Here is a 21144-nt window from a genome sequence, read left to right as displayed (position 1 = left end):
CCTTGTTGATAGTGCTGTTAAGAAGGTAGAAACTAGGGCCTGTAGGACCTGCCTTGTTGATAGTGCTGTTAAGAAGGTAGAAACTAGGGCCTGTAGGACTTGCATTGTTGATAGTGCTGTTAAGAAGGTAGAAACTAGGGCCTGTAGGACCTGCCTTGTTGATAGTGCTGTTAAGAAGGTAGAAACTAGGGCCTGTAGGACCTGCCTTGTTGATAGGGCTGTTAAGAAGGTAGAAACTAGGGCCTGTAGGACCTGCCTTGTTGATAGTGCTGTTAATAAGAAGGTAGAAACTAGGGCCTGTAGGACCTGCCTTGTTGATAGGGCTGTTAAGAAGGTAGAAACTAGGGCCTGTAGGACCTGCCTTGTTGATAGGGCTGTTAAGAAGGTAGAAACTAGGGCCTGTAGGACCTGCCTTGTTGATAGGGCTGTTAAGAAGGTAGAAACTAGGGCCTGTAGGACCTGCCTTGTTGATAGGGCTGTTAAGAAGGTAGATCTACACTTTATTATGAACAGACATTCATCTTAGCTACTGTTGTATCAATATGTTTTGACCATGACAGTTTACAATCCAGGGTTACTCCAAGCAGTTTAGTCACCGCATCTTGCTCAATTTCCACATGATTTATTACGAGTATTAGTTGAAGTTTAGGGTTTAGTGAATGATTTGTCCCAAATACAATGCTTTTAGTTTTGGAAATATTTAGGACTAACTGATTCCTTGCCACCCATTCTGAAACTAATTGCAGCACTTTGTTATGTGTTGCAGTCATTTCAGTTGCTGTAGTAGCTGATGTGTATAGTGTTGAGTATTCCGCATACATAAACACACAGGCTTTACTCAAAGCCAGTGGCATGTCGTCAGTAAATATCGAAAAAAGTAAGGGGCCTGAACAGCTACACTGGGGAACTCCTGATTCTACCTGGATCATGTTTATTATTAAAGAACACCCTCTGTGTTCTGTTAGGGCCAGTATCCTGGAATCGCCTCTTCACTGTTGACATTGAGACTGTTTTTTTGCGGGTACTACTTAATGAAGCTGCCAGTTGAGGACTTGTGAGGCGTCTGGTTCTCAAACTAGACACTCTAATGTACTTGTCCTCTTAGTCAGTTGTGCACCGGGGCCTCCCATTCTTTCTTTCTGGTTAGAGACAGTTTGTGCTGTTCTGTGAAGGGAGTAGTACACAGCGTTGTACCAGATCTTCAGTTTCTTGGCAATTTCTCACATAGAATAGCCTTCATTTTTCAGAACAAGAATAGACTGATGAGTTTCAGAAGAAAGTCCTTTGTTTCTGGCCATTTTGATCCTGTAATCGAACCCACAAATGCTGATGCTCCAGATACTCAACTAGTCTCAAGAAGGACAGTTTTATTGCTTCTTTAATCAGCACAACCATTTTCAGCTGTGCTAACATAATTGCAAAGGGGTTTTTCTAATGATCAATTAGCCTTTTAAAATGCTAAACTTGGATTAGCTAACACAACGTGCCATTGGAACACAGGAGTGATGGTTGCTGATAATGGGCCTCTGTACGCCTATGTAGATATTCAATGAAAAATCAGCTGTTTCCAGCTACAACAGTCATTTACAACATTAACAATGTCTACACTGTATTTCTGATGAATTTGAAGTTATTTTAATGATCAAAAAATGTGCTTTTCTTTCAAAACAAGGGCATTTCTAAGTGACCCCAAACATTTTGAACGGTAGTGTATATATATGCATACACATACATATATACATATACACACTTTTTAGTATATACCATCCTTTATTATTCCCCACAAACCCTATCACCGCTCCCCCAATTGGAGTAACTAATAAACAATAACACTTAGGCTTCTACTTCCAGCTTATACATACGATACACCTTTTAAAGACAATCTATTTTACAATAGTTCTATTTAGTTTGTTTTTAGTCCTTCCTCTATTTCTGATGTCCATCCAGTTTGATTTCTATTTACCATATATTTGTAACTGTGCTATTTCACAAAAGTTCTGAACCTATATACATTTTACAGACTCCGTATGTTTTACATTGGTTATCTTGTTATTAGTCCCACCCTGCAGCTCCATTCAACCCCTCCCATCTATCTCTTAACACCATCCATATTGGATTTCTATTTGCCATATATTTTTCAAGTGTGATGTGATGCTTCACAAAAGTACTGAACCTTTCTATTCTCATAGTTTCTACAGATTGTAAATTAAAGATAAACATTTTTGCTCAAATAATTATTATATTATTGATTGATTGACTATGACTTATCAAATCACCCAGTATTGCTATCTGCAGCGTTAGTTCTAGGCAAATGTTGCAATTCTTCAGCCATTCCTGGACCTGTGACCAAAAACGAGCTACACATGGACAGTACCAAAATAAATGATCTAATGACTCTGCCTCCTTGCAGCAAAATCTGCAGAGCTGAGAAGATTGTATCCCCCATATATATAACATTCTGTTGCAAGAATTTTGTATAATAATTTAAATAGAAAAATTATGTTTTGAATATGGTGTTGTTTTGCATGTCAATTCATTAACCATGTGCCATGGAATGGTACATTGAAAATCTCTTCCCAACTATTTTGCAATTTATATGGCACAGCTGTCAATTTTTTTTAATCCTTAAATGAAACTGGTATATATTTTTATTTATCACAATTTTCTTTACCCAGTTTTTTTGGTCTTCAATGCAGGGCCGACAGACAAGTTCCTGACTTTTCCTTACTGAATAAAGGGAAAAAGGCCATTCTTGAACATGGGGTGAGACATTCTTACTAATTTACTAGAGAACCATTTCGGATTTATGTATAACTTTTGTATGACTGATGCCTTACGTGAGAGGTCTAATGCTTTAATATTTAATCATTTCTGCCCTCCGAATTAATATTCATTATATAAATATGCCCTTTTAATTTTGTCTGGCTTGCCATTCCAAATAAAATGCAATATTATTTGCTCATATAATTAAAAAAAACTAGTTGCTAGGTGTAGGCAAGGCCATAAGCAAATAGTTAAACTGGGATATGACTACAGAGTTAATCAGGGGATTTTTCCACAAATACACAGGTATTTTCCTTTCCATGCTAGCAAGATCTTATGCATTTTTGCTAACTTTCTATAAAAATGTATTGGAGTGAGATCATGTCTTTCTTTCAGGATATGTATACAGAGTGTGTCCATTTCCCCGTCAGACCATTTTATTGGTAAACTACACGGTAATGTAAAAGTTGTATTTTTTTGGTGATTCATAATATACATTTATCATAATTTGGTTTTAATCCAGAGAGGTTAGAACAAGTATCTAGATCAGGGGTCCCCAAACTTTTTCCTGTGAGGGCCACATAACTTTTCCCTTCTCTGATGGGGGGCCGGTGTCAGTTTGTAACAGAAAAAGTGTGACGATCGTAGGGGAGCTTAAAAAATTTATTGTTTTCCAGAAAGCCACACATAACCAAATAACCCTTTCCAGGTTCTTTCCAGAAAAAAAGTCAGGAAACAAATAATAACACTATTAATGAAATAAATAATAACTAAATAACCCTCTCTGAGTTCTTCACAGAAAAAACAGGAAATAAATAATAACTAAATAACTCTCTCTGGGTTCTTCATAGAAAAAAAAGCCATGGAACATTAACTTTCTGTCGTGCCATGCACAATCTTAACAGATAAAAGTTCAGCTCAGTTGTCAGAGCAGAATCTCTCTGACACATATGAGCAGTCTCTTAAAGTTCTTGTGTTCCTTCCTTATAATCCTTTTGTAGGTTCCAGTAGGCTTGTAGACACCGCTGTTTGCAGCTCTCTCTCATCAACTTCCCTGTGAAAACCACAAAAGAAGCAGGTTGAGAAACTGAACTAAGTGATACAGCACCTACACAGCACAATACATTTCACTACCAGTATGGTTGTAAAGATGGATTTTATCCCAGTAGATTTTATTATGATTATATTTGTTTATGCTCAGAATGACTCATTCAAGTCAGAAAAGTGAGCTTACCTATGTATGTTCATCAGTGTGAACTGTGGGCCTGCATCTGGCTGGTGAGAAGTTGAATATCAGGTTCCATTCTAGTTACAGCCAGTCTCAAGCACTGATGCAAATGTTCATCTGTCAATCTTGATCTCATCGGGGTTTTCAGCAGTTTTCTCGCAGATATACATGCTGCCAAAAACTGTGGACATTTTCATTGCGTGTTTTTTGATGTTTGGATATGTGTCGTTTGGGAGGGCGGCATAGAAGTCAATGAGACTGTTGGGCTTGAATGCGTCTTTCAGAACATCACAGTTCTGTAACTCAGCCAACTCAAACTGATATGAAGGCTGGGCTTCATCAATGTCGGCAACAAAGGGGTTCTGAAAAAGACGGATTTCTTTTGCATGAACATGTAGTTCACTGAATCGCACACCGAACTCCGCCTTCAGCATTTCCAGTGCTTCCACGCACTTTTCAGCTGGGAACGGGACCGCTGGGTTCTCTGTCGACAGGTTTTGGGTAGCAGGAAGATGGACGAAGTTGCGCTTTTTCACTTGTTCCAAAAGCAGCGCTAATTTCACCTCAAATGCTTTTATGTGTGAATACATGTCGCAAATGAGTTTCCCCTCGCCTTGTAGCTGCAAGTTAAGGCTGTTAAGTATTTCTGTCACGTCTGTTAACAATGCGAGGTGCCATTTCCATTCTGGGTCGATCAGCTCTGGGACCGTTTTGTCTTTTAAATGAAGAAATGCGTTAATTTCGGGTAGCAGCTCGTAAAAACGCCTCAAAACTCTGCCCCGGCTCAGCCATCGGACCTCTGTGTAGTACAGCACATCTCCGTGCATAGACTCCAGTTCAGACAGGAATTCTTGGAACTGCCTGTGTTTAAGTCTCTTTGCTCTGATGAAGTTTATGCACGACACCACAACCTTCATTACAGAATCCCACTTCAACACTTTGCAGCACAGTGCTTGCTGGTGAATTAGGCAGTGGACTCGTAGCGGGGCGGTGAGACCCCTTTTTTCCAACTCCCGGTTCATGCGTCCTATTAGACCGCGAGTTTCGCCCACCATGCTAGGAGCCCCGTCAGTCGTGATGCTAGCTAGCTTTGACCAGTCCAGGTCCAACTTCTCCATGGTTTGGCACACTTTGTCAAAAATATCCTCTCCCGTTGTAGTCCCTTTGAGACTTTGGAGGGCTGCCAGCTCCTCGCATATCTCAAAGTTTGCGCTAACTCCACGAATAAAAATGAGCAGTTGCGCTGTGTCTTGCACGTCCGTGCTCTCATCCAGTGCTAATGAAAAAAGTCAAATTCTTTCGTCTTCTGCTGCAGCTGGGCATATACATTACTCCCGATTTCTTCAACGCGTCTGGTGATTGTACTCGCCGACAGACTTACGGCATTAAATGCATCTTTCTTCTCGGGACACACCTCCTCCGCGACAGCATCCATACATTTCTTAACAAACTCTCCGTCAGTGAAAGGCTTACCGCTTCTTGCTATCAGTTTAGCAACCCGAAAGCTGGCCCGAACGGATGCCTGGTTCAGCTGAGCTTGGCGTACAAATGTATTCTGCTGAGATAGTAGTCCACTTTTTAGCTTTGAGAGTTTGTCTGCTCGTATTTGGCCTTGCAAGCTATCGTACTTATCTTTGTGACGGGATTCATAGTGTCGGCGAAGATTGTATTCTTTGAATACCGCCACCGTCTCTTGACAGATGAGACAAACAGCCTTTTCTTTGCATTGAACAAAAAAAAAATTGTTTGTCCACTGCAGGTTAAATACCCTGCATTCTGAATCAATTTTTCTCTTACCTAACCTTTTCGCCATTATTCCGTTCTCTCTTTGACAGGGCCGGGCCTAGGATTTTTTTTCTGGAGGCCAAATAGGAAAAAAATTCGATAGCGTCTCTGGTATTGTTCAGAGGGCCGGGCCAAATGTGCTGACGGGCCGTATCCGGCCCGCGGGCCGTAGTTTGGTGACCACTGATCTAGATCTTCTATGAGGCTGTGTGGGGATTCTAATTGTGGTTTTAAAAGAAAACATGAATCATCAGCGTACAATGACACCATTTTATAAGAGATTCTCCAAAATTGAAATATTCCAGGCATTTATATTTAAACTCCAGTCGTACTTTAACAAAAGCCTTTTCAAAGTCAGCTATGAAAACCAGGCCTGGTTTCCCAGATGTTTCATAGTGTTCTATTGTTTCCAGTACTCTTGTCTGATTAGGATTACAAATATCTGACAAAACCTTTTTAACACTATGCGCTAAGCACAGAATTCAATGTGCTTTAGCTAGAATTTTTGCATCAAAACACTGAAGTGTAAGAGGCCTCCAATTTTTTTAATGGACTGGATCTTTATATATACCACTTGGATCCTGTTTCAGTAATAATGAAATCAAACCTTCTTGTTGAGTGTTTAATAATATACCATTTATTTAGGAGTGGTTAAAACATGCTAATAACAGTCCTCTGAGTATATCAACAAATGTTTGGAATACCTCCACTGGTAGTACGCCATCCAGCCCTGAAGATTTCCTGGACTTAAAGGCTTTAATTGCATCAAGAAGTTCCTCCTCTGTAATTTGGCCTTCACATGAGTCTTTCTGTACAGCTGCTAATGTTACATTATTAATAGGAACTATATCCATACAATCCATACAGTTAGTGGAGATGGAGGAGACTGAAATGAAAATATGTGCTTGAAGTACTTTACTTTACTAGCGTATCATTGTTGATAGACAACAATAATACCTCTTCCACACTGACTTTACGGAACTCAAAAGTACAATTATTGTCTTTCATAATTTGGTCCGATATACAGTTGGAGTCGGAGGTTTACATACACTTAGGTTGGAGTCATTAAAACTTGTTTTTCAACCACTCCACAAATTTCTTGTTAACAAACTATAGTTTTGGCAAGTCGGTTAGGACATCTACTTTGTGCATGACACAAGTAATTTCTCCAACAATTATTTACAGACAGATTGTTTCACTTATAATTCACTGTATCATAATTCCAGTGGGTCAGACGTTTACATACACTAAGTTGACTGTGCCTTTAAACAACTTGGAAAATTCCAGAAAAGTATGTAATGGCTATAGAAGCTTCTGATAGAATAATTAACATCATTTGAGTCAATTGAAGGTGTACCTGTGGATGTATTTCAAGGCCTACCTTCAAACTCAGTGCCTCTTTGCTTGACATCATGCGAAAATCAAAATAAATCAGCCAAGATCTCAGAAAATAAATTGGAGACCTCCACAAGTTTGGTTCATCCTTGGGAGCAATTTCCAAAAGCCTGAAGGTACCACGTTCATCTGTACAAACAATAGTACGCAAGTATAAAGACCATGGGACCATGCAGCCGTCCAACCTCTCAGGAAGGAGAAGCGGGTTTTGTCTCCTAGAGATTAACGTACTCTTGTGCGAAAAGTGCAAAACAATCCCAAAACAACAGCAAAGGACCCTGTGAATATGATGGAGGAAGCAGGTACAAAAGAAATGTCCTCTGATCTGATAAAACAAAAATAGAACTGTTAGGCCATAATGACCATCGTTATGTTTGGAAGAAAAGGAGGATGCTTGCAAGCCGAAGAACACCATCCCGACATTGAAGCAGCATCATGTTGTGGGGATGCTTTGCTGCAGGAGGGACTGGTGCACTTCACAAAATAGATGGCATCACGAGGAGGAAATGTATGTGGATATATTGTAGCAACATCTCAGCCATCAGTCAGGAAGTTAAAGCTTGGTCACAAATGGGTCTTCCAAATGGACAATGACCCCAAGCATACTTCCAAAGTTGTGGCAAAATGGCTTAAGGACAACAAAGTCATCACAAAGCCCTGACCTCAATCCTATAGAAAATTTGTGGGCACAAATGAAAAAGCATGTGCGAGGCCTACAAACCTGGCCCAGTTACACCAGTTCTGTCAGGAGGAATGGGCCAAAATTCACCCAACTTATTGTGGGAAGCTTGTGGAAGGCTACCCGAAACGTTTGACCCAAGTTAAACAATTTAAAGGCAATGCTACCAAATACTAACTGAGTGTATGTAAACTTCTGACCCACTGGCAATGTGATGAAAGAAATAAAAGCTGAAATAAATCATTCTCTCTACTATTATTCTGACATTTCACATTCTTAAAATAAAGTGGTGATCCTAACTGACCTAAGACAGGGAATTTCTACTAGGATTAAATGTCAGGAATTGTGAAAAACTGATTTTAAATGTATTTGGCTAAGGTGTATGTAAACTTCCGACTTTAACTGTACTTGGATGTGTAGTGTCAGCTTTTGTTGCTGACATGTCATACCTAAGTTTGAATGAATGAGCCATCTGATTCCATGAATGATGGAGCAGAGTTAGCCTTTTTTCCCAAAATGTCATTTAAGGTGCTCCAAAGCGTTTTACTATCATTCTTTATATCATTGATTTTTGTTTCATAGTATAGTTTATTTTTATTTTTATTTAGTTCAGTAACATGAGTTCTAAATTTGAAGTACATTTGCCAATCAGTTGGGCTGCCAGACTTATTTGTCATACCTTTTGCCTCATCCTTCTCAACCATACAATTTTTCAATTCCTCATCAATCCAAGGGGATTTAACAGTTTTTACAGTCATTTTCTTAATGGGTGTGTGCTTATTAGTAACTGGAATAAGCAATTTCATAAATATGTCAAATGTAGTGTCTGGTTGCTCCTCATTATATACCACAGACCAGCAAATATTATTTACATCATCAACATATGAATCACTACAAAACTTGGGTATGACCTCTTATACATCATATTAGGCCCAGACTTTGGAACTTTGGTTTTCCTAGATATGGCTATTATATTGTGATCACTACATCCTATGGATCTGGATACGGCTTTAAAGCACATATCTGCAGCATTAGTGAAGATGTGATCAACAGATGTTGATGATTTAATTCATGTGCTGTTTGTAACTACCCTGGTACGTTGACTGATAACCTGAACCAGTTTGCAGGCACTGGTTACACTATGGATTTTTTACTTGGGTGGGCAGCTTGATGATAGCCAGTCAATATTTAAATCACCCAGAAAATATACTTCTCTGTTGATATCACATACATTATCAAGCATTTCACACATATTATCCAGATACTGACTGTCAACACTTGGTGGTCTATAGCAGCTTGCCACAAGAATGGGCTTTAGGTCAGGCAGATGAACCTGTAGCCATATTACTTCAACAGTATTTAACATGAGCTCCTCTCTAAGTTTTACAGGAATGTCGTTCTGACATTTCCGGCATTTCTGTCTTTTCGGTAGATGTTATAATCATGTATTGCTACCACTGTATCATCAAAGGTATTATCTAAGTGAGTTTCAGAGATTGTCAGAATATGAATGTCATCTGTTACTAGCAAATTATTGACTTCATGGAACTTGTTCCTCAGGCTTCATATGTTAATATGGGCTATTTTTAGATGGTGGTTCTATGTGGAACCATAATGACTCAAATAACCGTTTGAGCCCTTCAATGGTTCTTTGCATTTCTGAAAATTGGTTCTTTCCTCTTTTAGTGAAAATTCAGATGTAGGGGTGTCGGCTCATTCAAATATTTTGGGGCTTGGTTTGCTCACGGCTCCTTTTCAACTGTGAGTGAGCATGTCATTCCAGTCTATCAGTTGTGTTATGCCCTTACATGTTAAATACGACTATGGCCAGTGATGGTTACATATGACTCATGTTCTTTATAGAGCCTCAGGAAAGTGTTCTTTATAACACTATAAAGGTTCCATTTAGAACCGTATGAGCATGTTTCTTTATAGAACCTTTCAAAAAGGGTTCTATACAGCACGAAAAAGGGATCTACTATCGTTAGGACCCAAAGAAACCCCTATTTGGCACTATATAAAATATATATGGAATATATACAATATGTGTGTACCAGGCTTGGGGTCAACTTAATTTCAATTCCAGTCAATACAGGAAGTATACTGAAATTCCAATTATTTTCTATGCTTTTAAATTAGGAAAATTTGGAATTGGAATTTGGTTTAATTCTGAATTGATTGGAATTGAAATGGAATTGTCCACAAGCCTGCTTGCTACATACACACACGATAAGCAGTTCCTACACACGATAACCAGTTACTAGGCTTGGGCGGTATGCCGTATATACCCTATAGGGCTCCCGAGTTGCGCAGCGGTCTAAGGCACTGCAGCTCAGTGCAAGAGGCATCACTACAGTCCCTGGTTTGATTCCAGGCTGTATCACATCGGGCCGTGATTGAGAGTCCCATAGGGCGGCACCCAATTGGCCCAGCATCGTCCGGGTTTGGCCGGGGTAGGCCGTCATTGTAAATAAGCATTTGCTCTTATCTAACTTGCCTAGTTAAATAAATAAATAAAATATATATGGGGTATTTGGAAATAGTTAGGGGTTTGGTTTTCAATACTGTTTAAACTATTTCTTTGAGGTTTTTCAATACATTTTAATATTTGTAGCTACTTTTTAAGTAAATACCTGCAGTCAACTTGTACCACAGGTTAAGAGAAAAAATGCAAAAAGCTTATTTATTTTTTACATCCCTGTTAGAATCTGATTAAACATCATTATCAATACACAAGTAAACCTTGTGCTGGGGACAATAAAAAGCCACTAAAATATGCAGTTTTGTCACACAACACAATGCCACAGATGTCTATATTTTGAAGGAGCGCACAATTGGCATGCTGACTGCAGGAATGTCCACCAGAGCAGTTGCCAGAGAATTGAATAAAATAATCCACCCGCCTTTGTCTATCTACCATAAACCGCGTCCGACGTTGTTTTAGAGAATATGGCAGTACGTCCAACCCGGCCTCACAACCGCAGACCACGTGTCACCACACCAGCCCAGGACCTCCCCATCAGGCTTCACAACCGCAGACCACGTGTCACCACGCCAGCCCAGGACGTCCCCATCAGGCTTCACAACCACAGACCACGTGTCACCACGCCAGCCCAGGACGTCCCCATCAGGCTTCACAACCACAGACCACGTGTCACCACCCCAGCCCAGGACGTCCCCATCAGGCTTCACAACCACAGACCACGTGTCACCACGCCAGCCCAGGACGTCCCCATCAGGCTTCACAACCACAGACCACGTGTCACCACGCCAGCCCAGGACGTCCCCATCAGGCTTCACAACCACAGACCACGTGTCACCACGCCAGCCCAGGACGTCCCTTCCAGCTTCTTCACCAGTGGGATCATCTGAGACCAGCCCCCCAGACAGCTGATGAAACTGAGAAGTATTTGTGTCTGTAATAAAACTCATTCTGATTGGCTGGGCCTAGCTCTTAAGGGGGGGTGGCTATGCCCTCGCAGGCCCACCCATGGATGGCACCCTGCCCAGTCATGTGAAATTCATAGATTAGGTCCTAATGAATGTATTTCGATTGACTGATTTCCTTCTATGAACTGTAACTCAGTAAAATAGTTGAAATTGTTCTATGTTGCGTTTATGTTTTTGTTCAGTATACATTTTTGTTCAACACATTCAGCAGAAAATAGCTTCATTTTCATCAGATGATAACAGAAGTACAATGCTATTTGTCTGGCAGCCACACAAGTAAATGAGTTTACAATGAAAAAGCAAGGTATTTTGGGCAAAAAACGATGCATTGCCATCATATTTCTAATGTTTATCATAGACAGAATGTATCTAGCTACATTTCCTAAAGTTTTGCTTAAAGTCAATCTTGCATTATACCGGAAAAAATAGTCTACATGGAAAAGTACCAGAGAAAACTAGTCTATGTGGAAAACCAACAGAGAAAACTAGTCTATATGGAAAAGTACCAGAGAAAACTAGTCTATATGGAAAAGTACCAGAGAAAACTAGTCTATGTGGAAAAGTACCAGAGAAAAGTAGTCTATGTGGAAAACCAACAGAGAAAACTAGTCTATATGGAAAAGTACCAGAGAAAACTAGTCTATGTGGAAAAGTACCAGAGAAAACTAGTCTATGTGGAAAACCAACAGAGAAAACTAGTCTATATGGAAAAGTACCAGAGAAAGAAAAGTAGCTACACATTAGTCAGAGCTCTGTCAGCCGAGTGGAGAAGTGCAACTGAAGCACAAAATGTGTCTGATGCCGAGCAGAAATGACAATAAGAAGCACTTTAGATCTGCGTCTTCAAGACGCAGCAAGATATTTCTTATGTGTTTAATATTTTTGTCTGCGTGAAAATCGCAGCATTCTGCATTAATGCGTCCCATTAACTTCCTAGTTATCTCAGTAAGTGGCTGAATTAATAAGGAGACGGGGCATCATATTGTGTTAGCTTTCTGCCGTGTTTGAGAAATCTGTACAACTGCCTGCTATCTTGATTTTATGGTGTTTTTTCTCCTCTCCGTTCTTGGCCCGTCTGCTATTGCCCCATCTTCTTCGAGCAGAGCAGGCAGGACTGTTGCCCTAACGACTCCAGGCTCCACACAGACACAAAAATCTATGTTAACCTCTTTCAGTTTATATGACTTCTAATGTGTTGAAGGATCTCTTGAAGTTTATGCTTGTGTATGTGTGTGTGGGTGTGCAACCACACACCCTCTGGGCAGACCGCAAAAAGTGTTTGCTTGACCCCATTCAGGAAACCGTTGATTTTCTTCCGAGAAACTGAACTGATTTCCTGCTGTTTTGAGATCTCACAAGAAGAGTAGAATAACTAGCTGTTGTTTTGAGATCTCACTAGAAGAGTAGAATAACTAGCTGTTGTTTTGAGATCTCACAAGAAGAGTAGAATAACTAGCTGTTGTTTTGAGATCTCACAAGAAGAGTAGAATAACTAGCTGTTGTTTTGAGATCTCACAAGAAGAGTAGAATAACTAGCTGTTGTTTTGAGATCTCACTAGAAGAGTAGAATAACAAGCTGTTGTTTTGAGATCTCACTAGAAGAGTAGAATAACTAGCTGTTGTTTTGAGATCTCACTAGAAGAGTAGAATAACTAGCTGTTGTTTTGAGATCTCACTAGAAGAGTAGAATAACTAGCTGTTGTTTTGAGATCTCACTAGAAGAGTAGAATAACTAGCTGTTGTTTTGAGATCTCACAAGAAGAGTAGAATAACTAGCTGTTGTTTTGAGATCTCACAAGAAGAGTAGAATAACTAGCTGTTGTTTTGAGATCTCACAAGAAGAGTAGAATAACTAGCTGTTGTTTTGAGATCTCACTAGAAGAGTAGAATAACTAGCTGTTGTTTTGAGATCTCACTAGAAGAGTAGAATAACTAGCTGTTGTTTTGAGATCTCACAAGAAGAGTATAATAACTAGCTGTTGTTTTGAGATCTCACTAGAAGAGTAGAATAACTAGCTGTTGTTTTGAGATCTCACCTGAAGAGTAGAATAACTAGCTGTTGCTACAGAACGAGACGACCAATTTACAGTTAGTGTGCACCTTCTATCATAGTTTAGTCTCATTCACCACACATGAACACATACCAAGATGTTTTGTATGTGCTTGTGTAAGATAGTTTGACTATATAAGGCTTCTGTACTCATTGTGTCATCGAGCTCTTAGCCTTACACTTCAGGGTGCATGACTGACCAGCTTCATTATTGCAATTCTTATTAATAAAGATGGATTGTTTGAAGAAATAACAAAGTCTCTCTCAATTGGTTAGAATTTCCACAACAGTTCACATGCTGCTTCTAACCTCAGACAAGCATGTGTCAAAACGTTGTTCATTTGCACAGTGTCTCTCATTCACATTCGCTTGTAAATGTCCAAACTCACCAAAAATGTCATTCGGTAGCTCCAAGCTATATACACTGCAGACCCCTTTACTTTTCCCACATGTTATGTTACCGCTTAATTCTAAAATGGATTCAATTGTTTTTTCCCCTCATCAATCTACACATAATACCCCATAATGACAAAGCAAAATCAGGTTTTTAGAAATGTTTAGAAATGTTTGCATATGTATTAAAAAGCTTGGCACACCTATATTTGGGGAGTTTCTCCCATTCTTCTCTGAAGATCCTCTCAAGCTCTGTCAGTTTGGATGGGGAGCTTCGCTGCACAGCTATTTTCAGATCTCTCCAGAAATGTCCTGTTGGATGGTGAACCTTTGCCCCAGTCTGAGGTCCTAAGCTTTGGAGCTGGTTATCATCAAGGATCTCTCTGTACTTTGCTCTGTTCGTCTTTCCCTCGATCCTGATTAGTCTCCCAGTCCCTGCCGCTGAAAAACATCTCCACAGCATGATTCTGCCACCACCATGCTTCACCGTGGGGATGGTGCCAGGTTTCCTCTATATGTGACGCTTGGCATTCAGGCCAAAGAGTCCAATCTTGGTTTCATCAGACCAGAGAATCTTGTTTCTCATGACCTGAGAGTCCTTTAGGTACCTTTTGCAAACTCCATGTGGGCTGTCATTTGCCTTTTTCTAAGGAGTGACTTCCGTCTGGCCACTCTACCGTAAATGCCTGATTGGTGGAGGGCTGCAGAGATGGTTGTCCTTCTGGAAGGTTCCAACGCAAAACTCCACAGGCTTCACACAGCACATGTTGTTGTACCGAAACAAAATAGCAGAGGTTGTGTAGGGATGATGTCATTGTGTAGGGACGATGTTAGAGTTATCGTAGGGTCAGATTCCTCCCCCAGCTGGTTTGTGTGTGTGTGTTTTCCGGAGTGTGTGTATGTGTGTGTGTGTGTGTGTGTGTGTGTGTGTGTGTGTGTGTGTGTGTGTGTGTGTGTGTGTGTGTGTGTGTGTGTGTGTAAGAGAGAGAAGTGTGAGAAGTGTGTAGAGGGGAGTGTGTGTTTTTCCGGAGAGTGTCTTGAGGAATGTGAGTTAGAGGGTGTGTGTGAGGAGCGTGTAGAGGGGAGTGTGTGTGTGTGTGTGTGTGTTTGTGTGTGTGTGTGTGTGTGTGTGTGTGTGTGTGTGTGTGTGTGTGTGTGTGTGTGTGTGTGTGTGTGTGTGTGTGTGTGTGTGTGTGTGTGAGAGAGAGAAGTGTGAGAAGTGTGTAGAGGGGAGTGTCTGTGAGGAGAAGGAATAAGAGCAGTCAGGCTTCACCATGAGCAGTGCTGTTAGAAGAGCTCAATGCATTGTGGATAAGTGTATGGCGTAGATGGGTCGCCATGCCTTATCCCCCTCTTTCTCTACCTTTTTCATTCTCTCACACACTCACTCGCTTAATCTCATTGTTGATGCATGAGTGGAATTTACCTTCTGCGTCCTCAACAGGATCAATGGCTTCAATGGCCTCAATGGTAGCTGAGTATGGAGAGAAAGAGAAAGAGGGAGTGAGAATGAGAGAAAGATAGAGAGTGAAGGAGAAAGAGAGGGAGAGAGAAAGAGGGAGGAGGGTGAGGGTTATTCATGCAAAACCCTTAGCGGCACTGCAGCCCTCAGTACAGAGGGCGTTTGGTGTTAGCATTTGGTGTTAGCATGTTCGGTAGCTAGCATTAGCTCACACACATACACACATACACCAGGCTATTACTCCTCAGCAGTAGTGAGGTGAGGGTGACACTGACTGACGTGGTGAGTAACAGATGATGGACATGGGATAGAGAGAGAGAGAGTGACAGAAGATGAACATGGGCTAGGGAGAGAGAGAGAGAGAGAGAGAGAGAGAGAGAGAGAGAGAATGAACATGGGATAGAGAGAGAGAGAGAGAGAGAGAGAGAGAGAGGGGATGAACATGGGATAGAGAGAGAGAGAGAGAGAGAGAGAGAGAGAGAGAGAGAGTGACATAGCATGAACATGGGATAGGGAGAGAGAGAGAGAGGGGGGTGACAGAGGATGAACATGGGACAGAGAGAGAAAGAGAGAGGGGGTGACAGAGGATGAACATGGGATAAAGATAGAGGGAGCGCGAGAGAGAGAGAAAGAAAGAAAGAAAGAGACAGAGGAAAGGAAATGAAGGAAAGAGAGGGGTGGACAGACAGACAGACAGACAGACAGACAGACAGACAGACAGACAGACAGACAGACAGACAGACAGACAGACAGACAGACAGACAGACAGACAGACAGACAGACAGACAAATAGATAGATACATGTAGTAGTGTGTGAATGCACATGTGTGTGAGAAAGTGGGAATGTGTGTGTGAGTGTGTACGTATGTGTGTGTCATGAGAGTGTATGTAAATATGTGTGTATATGTGTGTGGGTGTGTTTGCCAGTGTGTGGGTGTGTTTGCCAGTGTGTGTGTGTGTGTGTGTATATGTGTATATGTGTGTGGGCATGTTTGCCAGTGTGTGTGTGTGTGTGTGTGTGTGTGTGTGTATATGTGTGTGGGCGTGTTTGCCAGTGTGTGTGTGTGTATATGTGTGTGGGCGTGTTTGCCAGTGTGTGTGTGTATATGTGTGTGGGCGTGTTTGCCAGTGTGTGTGTGTGTGTATATGTGTGTGTGTGTGTGTGTATATATGTGTGTGGGCGTGTTTGCCAGTGTGTGTGTGTGTGTGTATGTGTGTGGGCATGTTTGCCAGTGTGTGTGTGTGTGTGCGTGTGTGTGTGTGTGTGTGTGTGTATATGTGTGGGCGTGTTTGCCTGTGTGTGTGTGTGTGTGTGTGTGTGTGTGTGTGTATATGTGTGTGGGCGTGTTTGCCAGTGTGTGTGTGTGTGTGTGTGTGTGTGGGCGTGCTTGCCAGTGTGTGTGTGTACTCACCGCTCTGCAGAGTCTGCTTGCCTCCTGACAGAACTCCGCTGGGCAGCATGCCAGTGGGTGTCAGTCCCTTCAGGGTCAATACGTTCTCACTCTCCTCCCTAAAACACACACATATAGAGGATTAAACACACACACACACACGCACACGCACACACACACACACTGAAGCTCACTCACCGTAAAACTTGGAACATTTTGGCCATCTTCCCGATGGCACGGATCTTGTTCCTGATCACCTCTTTCCTAGCCGCCGCTGCATTGGCTGGAAGGAACCAATCACAGAGGAGTAAAACACAGGACACCAATCACAAGGAAGTGAAAAGGAAGGTTATATTGCCATAACAATAGAGTGAACTGGAACCTACCAATCAACACGTATAAGATCTCCTAAACCTGTGTTAACCTCAGATCTGCATCGTGTCTCACCACCCCTTTTTTTTACCCTACTGCTACTCTCTGTTCATCATATATGCATAGTCACTTTAACCACATCTACATGTACATGCAGTGAGGGAAAAAAGTATTTGATCCCCTGCTGATTTTGTATGTTTGCCCAATGACAAAGAAATGATCAGTCTATAATTTTAATGGAAGATTTATTTGAACAGTGAGAGACAGAATAACAACAAAAATATCCAGAAAAACACATGTCAAAAATGTTATAAATGGATTTGCATTTAAATGAGGCAAATAAGTATTTGACCCCTCTGCAAAACACGACTTAGTACTTGGTGGCAAAACCCTTGTTGGCAATCACAGAGGTCAGACGTTTCTTGTAGTTGGCCACCAGGTTTGCACACATCTCAGGAGGGATTTTGTCCCACTCCTCTTTGCAGATCTTCTCCAAGTCATTAAGGTTTTGAGGCTGACGTTTGGCAACTCAAACCTTCAGCTCCCTCCACAGATTTTCTATGGGATTAAGGTCTGGAGACTGGCTAGGCCACTCCAGGACCTTAATGTGCTTCTTCTTGAGCCACACCTTTGTTGCCTTGGCTGTGTATTTTGGGTCATTGTCATGCTGGAATACCCATCCACGACCCATTTTCAATGCCCTGGCCGAGGAAAGGAGGTTCTCACCCAAGATTTGACGGTACATGGCCCCGTCCATCGTCCCTTTGATGCGGTGAAGTTGTCCTGTCCCCTTAGCAGAAAAACACCCCCAAAGCATAATGTTTCCACCTCCATGTTTGACGGTGGGGATGGTGTTCTTGGGGTCATAGACAGCATTCCTCCTCCTCCAAACACGGCGAGTTGAGTTGATGCCAAAGAGATCCATTTTGGTCTCATTTGACCACAACACTTTCACCCAGTTGTCCTCTGAATCATTCAGATGTTCATTGGCAAACTTCAGACGGGCATGTATATGTGCTTTCTTCAGCAGGGGGACGTTGCAGGCGCTGCAGGATTTCAGTCCTTCACGGCGTAGTGTGTTACCAATTGTTTTCTTGGTGACTATGGTCCCAGCTGCCTTGAGATCATTGACAAGATCCTCCCGTGTAGTTCTGGGCTGATTCCTCATGATCGACTGTTCTCATGATCATTGCAACTCCACGAGGTGAGATCCTGCATGGAGCCCCAGGCCGAGGGAGATTGACCGTTCTTTTGTGTTTCTTCCATTTGCGAATAATCGCACCAACTGTTGTCACCTTCTCACGAAGCTGCTTGGCGATGGTCTTGTAGCCCATTCCAGCCTTGTGTAGGTCTACAATCTTGTCCCTGACATCCTTGGAGAGCTCTTTGGTCTTGGCCATGGTGGAGAGTTTGGAATCTGAATGATTGATTGCTTCTGTGGACAGGTGTCTTTTATACAGGTAACAAACTGAGATTAGGAGCACTCCCTTTAAAAGTGTGCTCCTAATCTCAGCTCGTTACCTGTATAAAAGACACCTGGGAGCCAGAAATCTTTCTGACTGAGAGGGGGTCAAATACTTATTTCCCTCATTAAAATGCAAATCAGTTTATAACATTTTTGACATGCGTTTTTCTGGATGTTTTTGTTGTTATTCTGTCTCTCACTGTTCAAATAAACCTACCATTAAAATTATAGACTGATCATTTCTTTGTCAGTGGTCAAACGTACAAAATCAGCAGGAGATCAAATACTTTTCTCCCTCACTGTATTACCTCAATAAGCCCGACTAACCGGTGTCTGTATATTACCTTGCTACTGTTATTTTCAAATGTCTTTTTCCTGTTGTTTTATTTCTTTACTTACCTACAAACACACACACACACACACACACACACACACACACACACCTTTTTTTCGCACTATTGGTTAGAGCCTGTAAATAAGCATTTCACTGTAAGGTCTACACCTGTTGTATTTGGCGCACGTGACAAATAAACTTTGATTTGACCTTATTTTTGGCGTTTATCCTAAAATCGTATTCTTTCCCCATTGGCGTATGGCTGAACGGACCAGAGGTGACTCATTGGGGTATGGCTGAACGGACCAGAGGTGACTCATTGGGGTATGGCTGAACAGACCAGAGGTGACTCATTGGCGTATGGCTGAACGGACCAGAGGTGACTCATTGGGGTATGGCTGAACAGACCAGAGGTGACTCATTGGAGTATGGCTGAACGGACCAGAGGTGACTCATTGGGGTATGGCTGAACGGACCAGAGGTGACTCATTGGGGTATGGCTGAACAGACCAGAGGTGACTCATTGGAGTATGGCTGAACAGACCAGAGGTGACTCATTGGAGTATGGCTGAACGGACCAGAGGTGACTCATTGGGGTATGGCTGAACAGACCAGAGGTGACTCATTGGGGTATGGCTGAACAGACCAGAGGTGACTCATTGGAGTATGGCTGAACGGACCAGAGGTGACTCATTGGGGTATGGCTGAACAGACCAGAGGTGACTCATTGGGGTATGGCTGAACAGACCAGAGGTGACTCATTGGGGTATGGCTGAACGGACCAGAGGTGACTCATTGGAGTATGGCTGAACGGACCAGAGGTGACTCATTGGGGTATGGCTGAACGGACCAGAGGTGACTCATTGGGGTATGGCTGAACGGACCAGAGGTGACTCATTGGGGTATGGCTGAACGGACCAGAGGTGACTCATTGGGGTATGGCTGAACAGACCAGAGGTGACTCATTGGGGTATGGCTGAACGGACCAGAGGTGACTCATTGGGATATGGCTGAACGGACCAGAGGTGACTCATTGGGGTATGGCTGAACGGACCAGAGGTGACTCATTGGGGTATGGCTGAACGGACCAGAGGTGACTCATTGGGGTATGGCTGAACGGACCAGAGGTGACTCATTGGGGTATGGCTGAACGGACCAGAGGTGACTCATTGGGATATGGCTGAACGGACCAGAGGTGACTCATTTGGGTATGGCTGAACGGACCAGAGGTGACTCATTGGGGTATGGCTGAACGGACCAGAGGTGACTCATTGGGGTATGGCTGAACGGACCAGAGGTGACTCATTGGGGTATGGCTGAACAGACCAGAGGTGACTCATTGGGGTATGGCTGAACGGACCAGAGGTGACTCATTTGGGTATGGCTGAACGGACCAGAGGTGACTCATTGGGGTATGGCTGAACGGACCAGAGGTGACTCATTGGGGTATGGCTGAACGGACCAGAGGTGACTCATTGGGGTATGGCTGAACAGACCAGAGGTGACTCATTGGGGTATGGCTGAACGGACCAGAGGTGACTCATCGCTCTGGATAAGAGCGTCTGCTAAATGACTTAAATGTAATGTAAATGTATGGCTGAACGGACCAGAGGTGACTCATTGGGGTATGGCTGAACGGACCAGAGGTGACTCATTGGGATATGGCTGAACGGACCAGAGGTGACTCATTGGGGTATGGCTGAACGGACCAGAGGTGACTCATTGGAGTATGGCTGAACGGACCAGAGGTGACTCATTGGGATATGGCTGAACGGACCAGAGGTGACTCATTGGGATATGGCTGAACGGACCAGAGATGACTCATTGGGGTATGGCTGAACGGACCAGAGGTGACTCATTGGGGTATGGCTGAACGGACCAGAGGTGTCTCATTGACTCATTGGGGTATGGCTGAACGGACCAGAGGTGACTCATTGGGGTATGGCTGAACGGACCAGAGGTGACTCATTGGGGTATGGCTGAACGGACCAGAGGTGACTCATTGGGGTATGGCTGAACGGACCAGAGGTGACTCATTGGGGTATGGCTGAACGGACCAGAGGTGACTCATTGGGGTATGGCTGAACGGACCAGAGGTGACTCATTGGGGTATGGCTGAACGGACCAGAGGTGACTCATTGGGGTATGGCTGAACGGACCAGAGGTGACTCATTGGTTTTTAGGACTACAAGCTCTATAAAGGTATGATTACCATCATAGACCTCTTCCTCTCCATCATTCTCCATGAGCTCATCATCTGAACAGATACTGAGAACATTCACCAGCATCTCTGTCACTGTGGAAAGATAGAGACAGAGAGACAGAGAGACAGAGAGAGAAATCTGTAATGTCTTTATTCTTTTGGAACTTCTGTTAA

The 21144-nt window shown here is 42.5% G+C and overlaps 1 protein-coding gene across 2 annotated transcripts in view; it reads right to left on the bottom strand.

Annotated features, from left to right (window-relative positions):
* The window catches only part of LOC115124837 (protein phosphatase 3 catalytic subunit alpha-like), a 99736-nt gene that overhangs the window by 16810 nt on the left and 61782 nt on the right, over positions 1-21144 (bottom strand). For both annotated transcript variants that reach the window (XM_065018457.1, XM_065018458.1), the window contains exons 10-13: positions 20980-21063; positions 16795-16879; positions 16618-16715; positions 15170-15217 (exon numbers count right to left, since the gene is read on the bottom strand). In XM_065018457.1, the coding sequence (XP_064874529.1) occupies positions 15170-15217; positions 16618-16715; positions 16795-16879; positions 20980-21063 (315 nt within the window). The remainder of the gene's footprint in view (positions 1-15169; positions 15218-16617; positions 16716-16794; positions 16880-20979; positions 21064-21144) is intronic.

This window comes from Oncorhynchus nerka, linkage group LG5 (assembly GCF_034236695.1).
Source record: "Oncorhynchus nerka isolate Pitt River linkage group LG5, Oner_Uvic_2.0, whole genome shotgun sequence".
Taxonomy (NCBI): domain Eukaryota; kingdom Metazoa; phylum Chordata; class Actinopteri; order Salmoniformes; family Salmonidae; genus Oncorhynchus; species Oncorhynchus nerka.
This window is presented reverse-complemented; position numbering and strand designations above follow the sequence as displayed.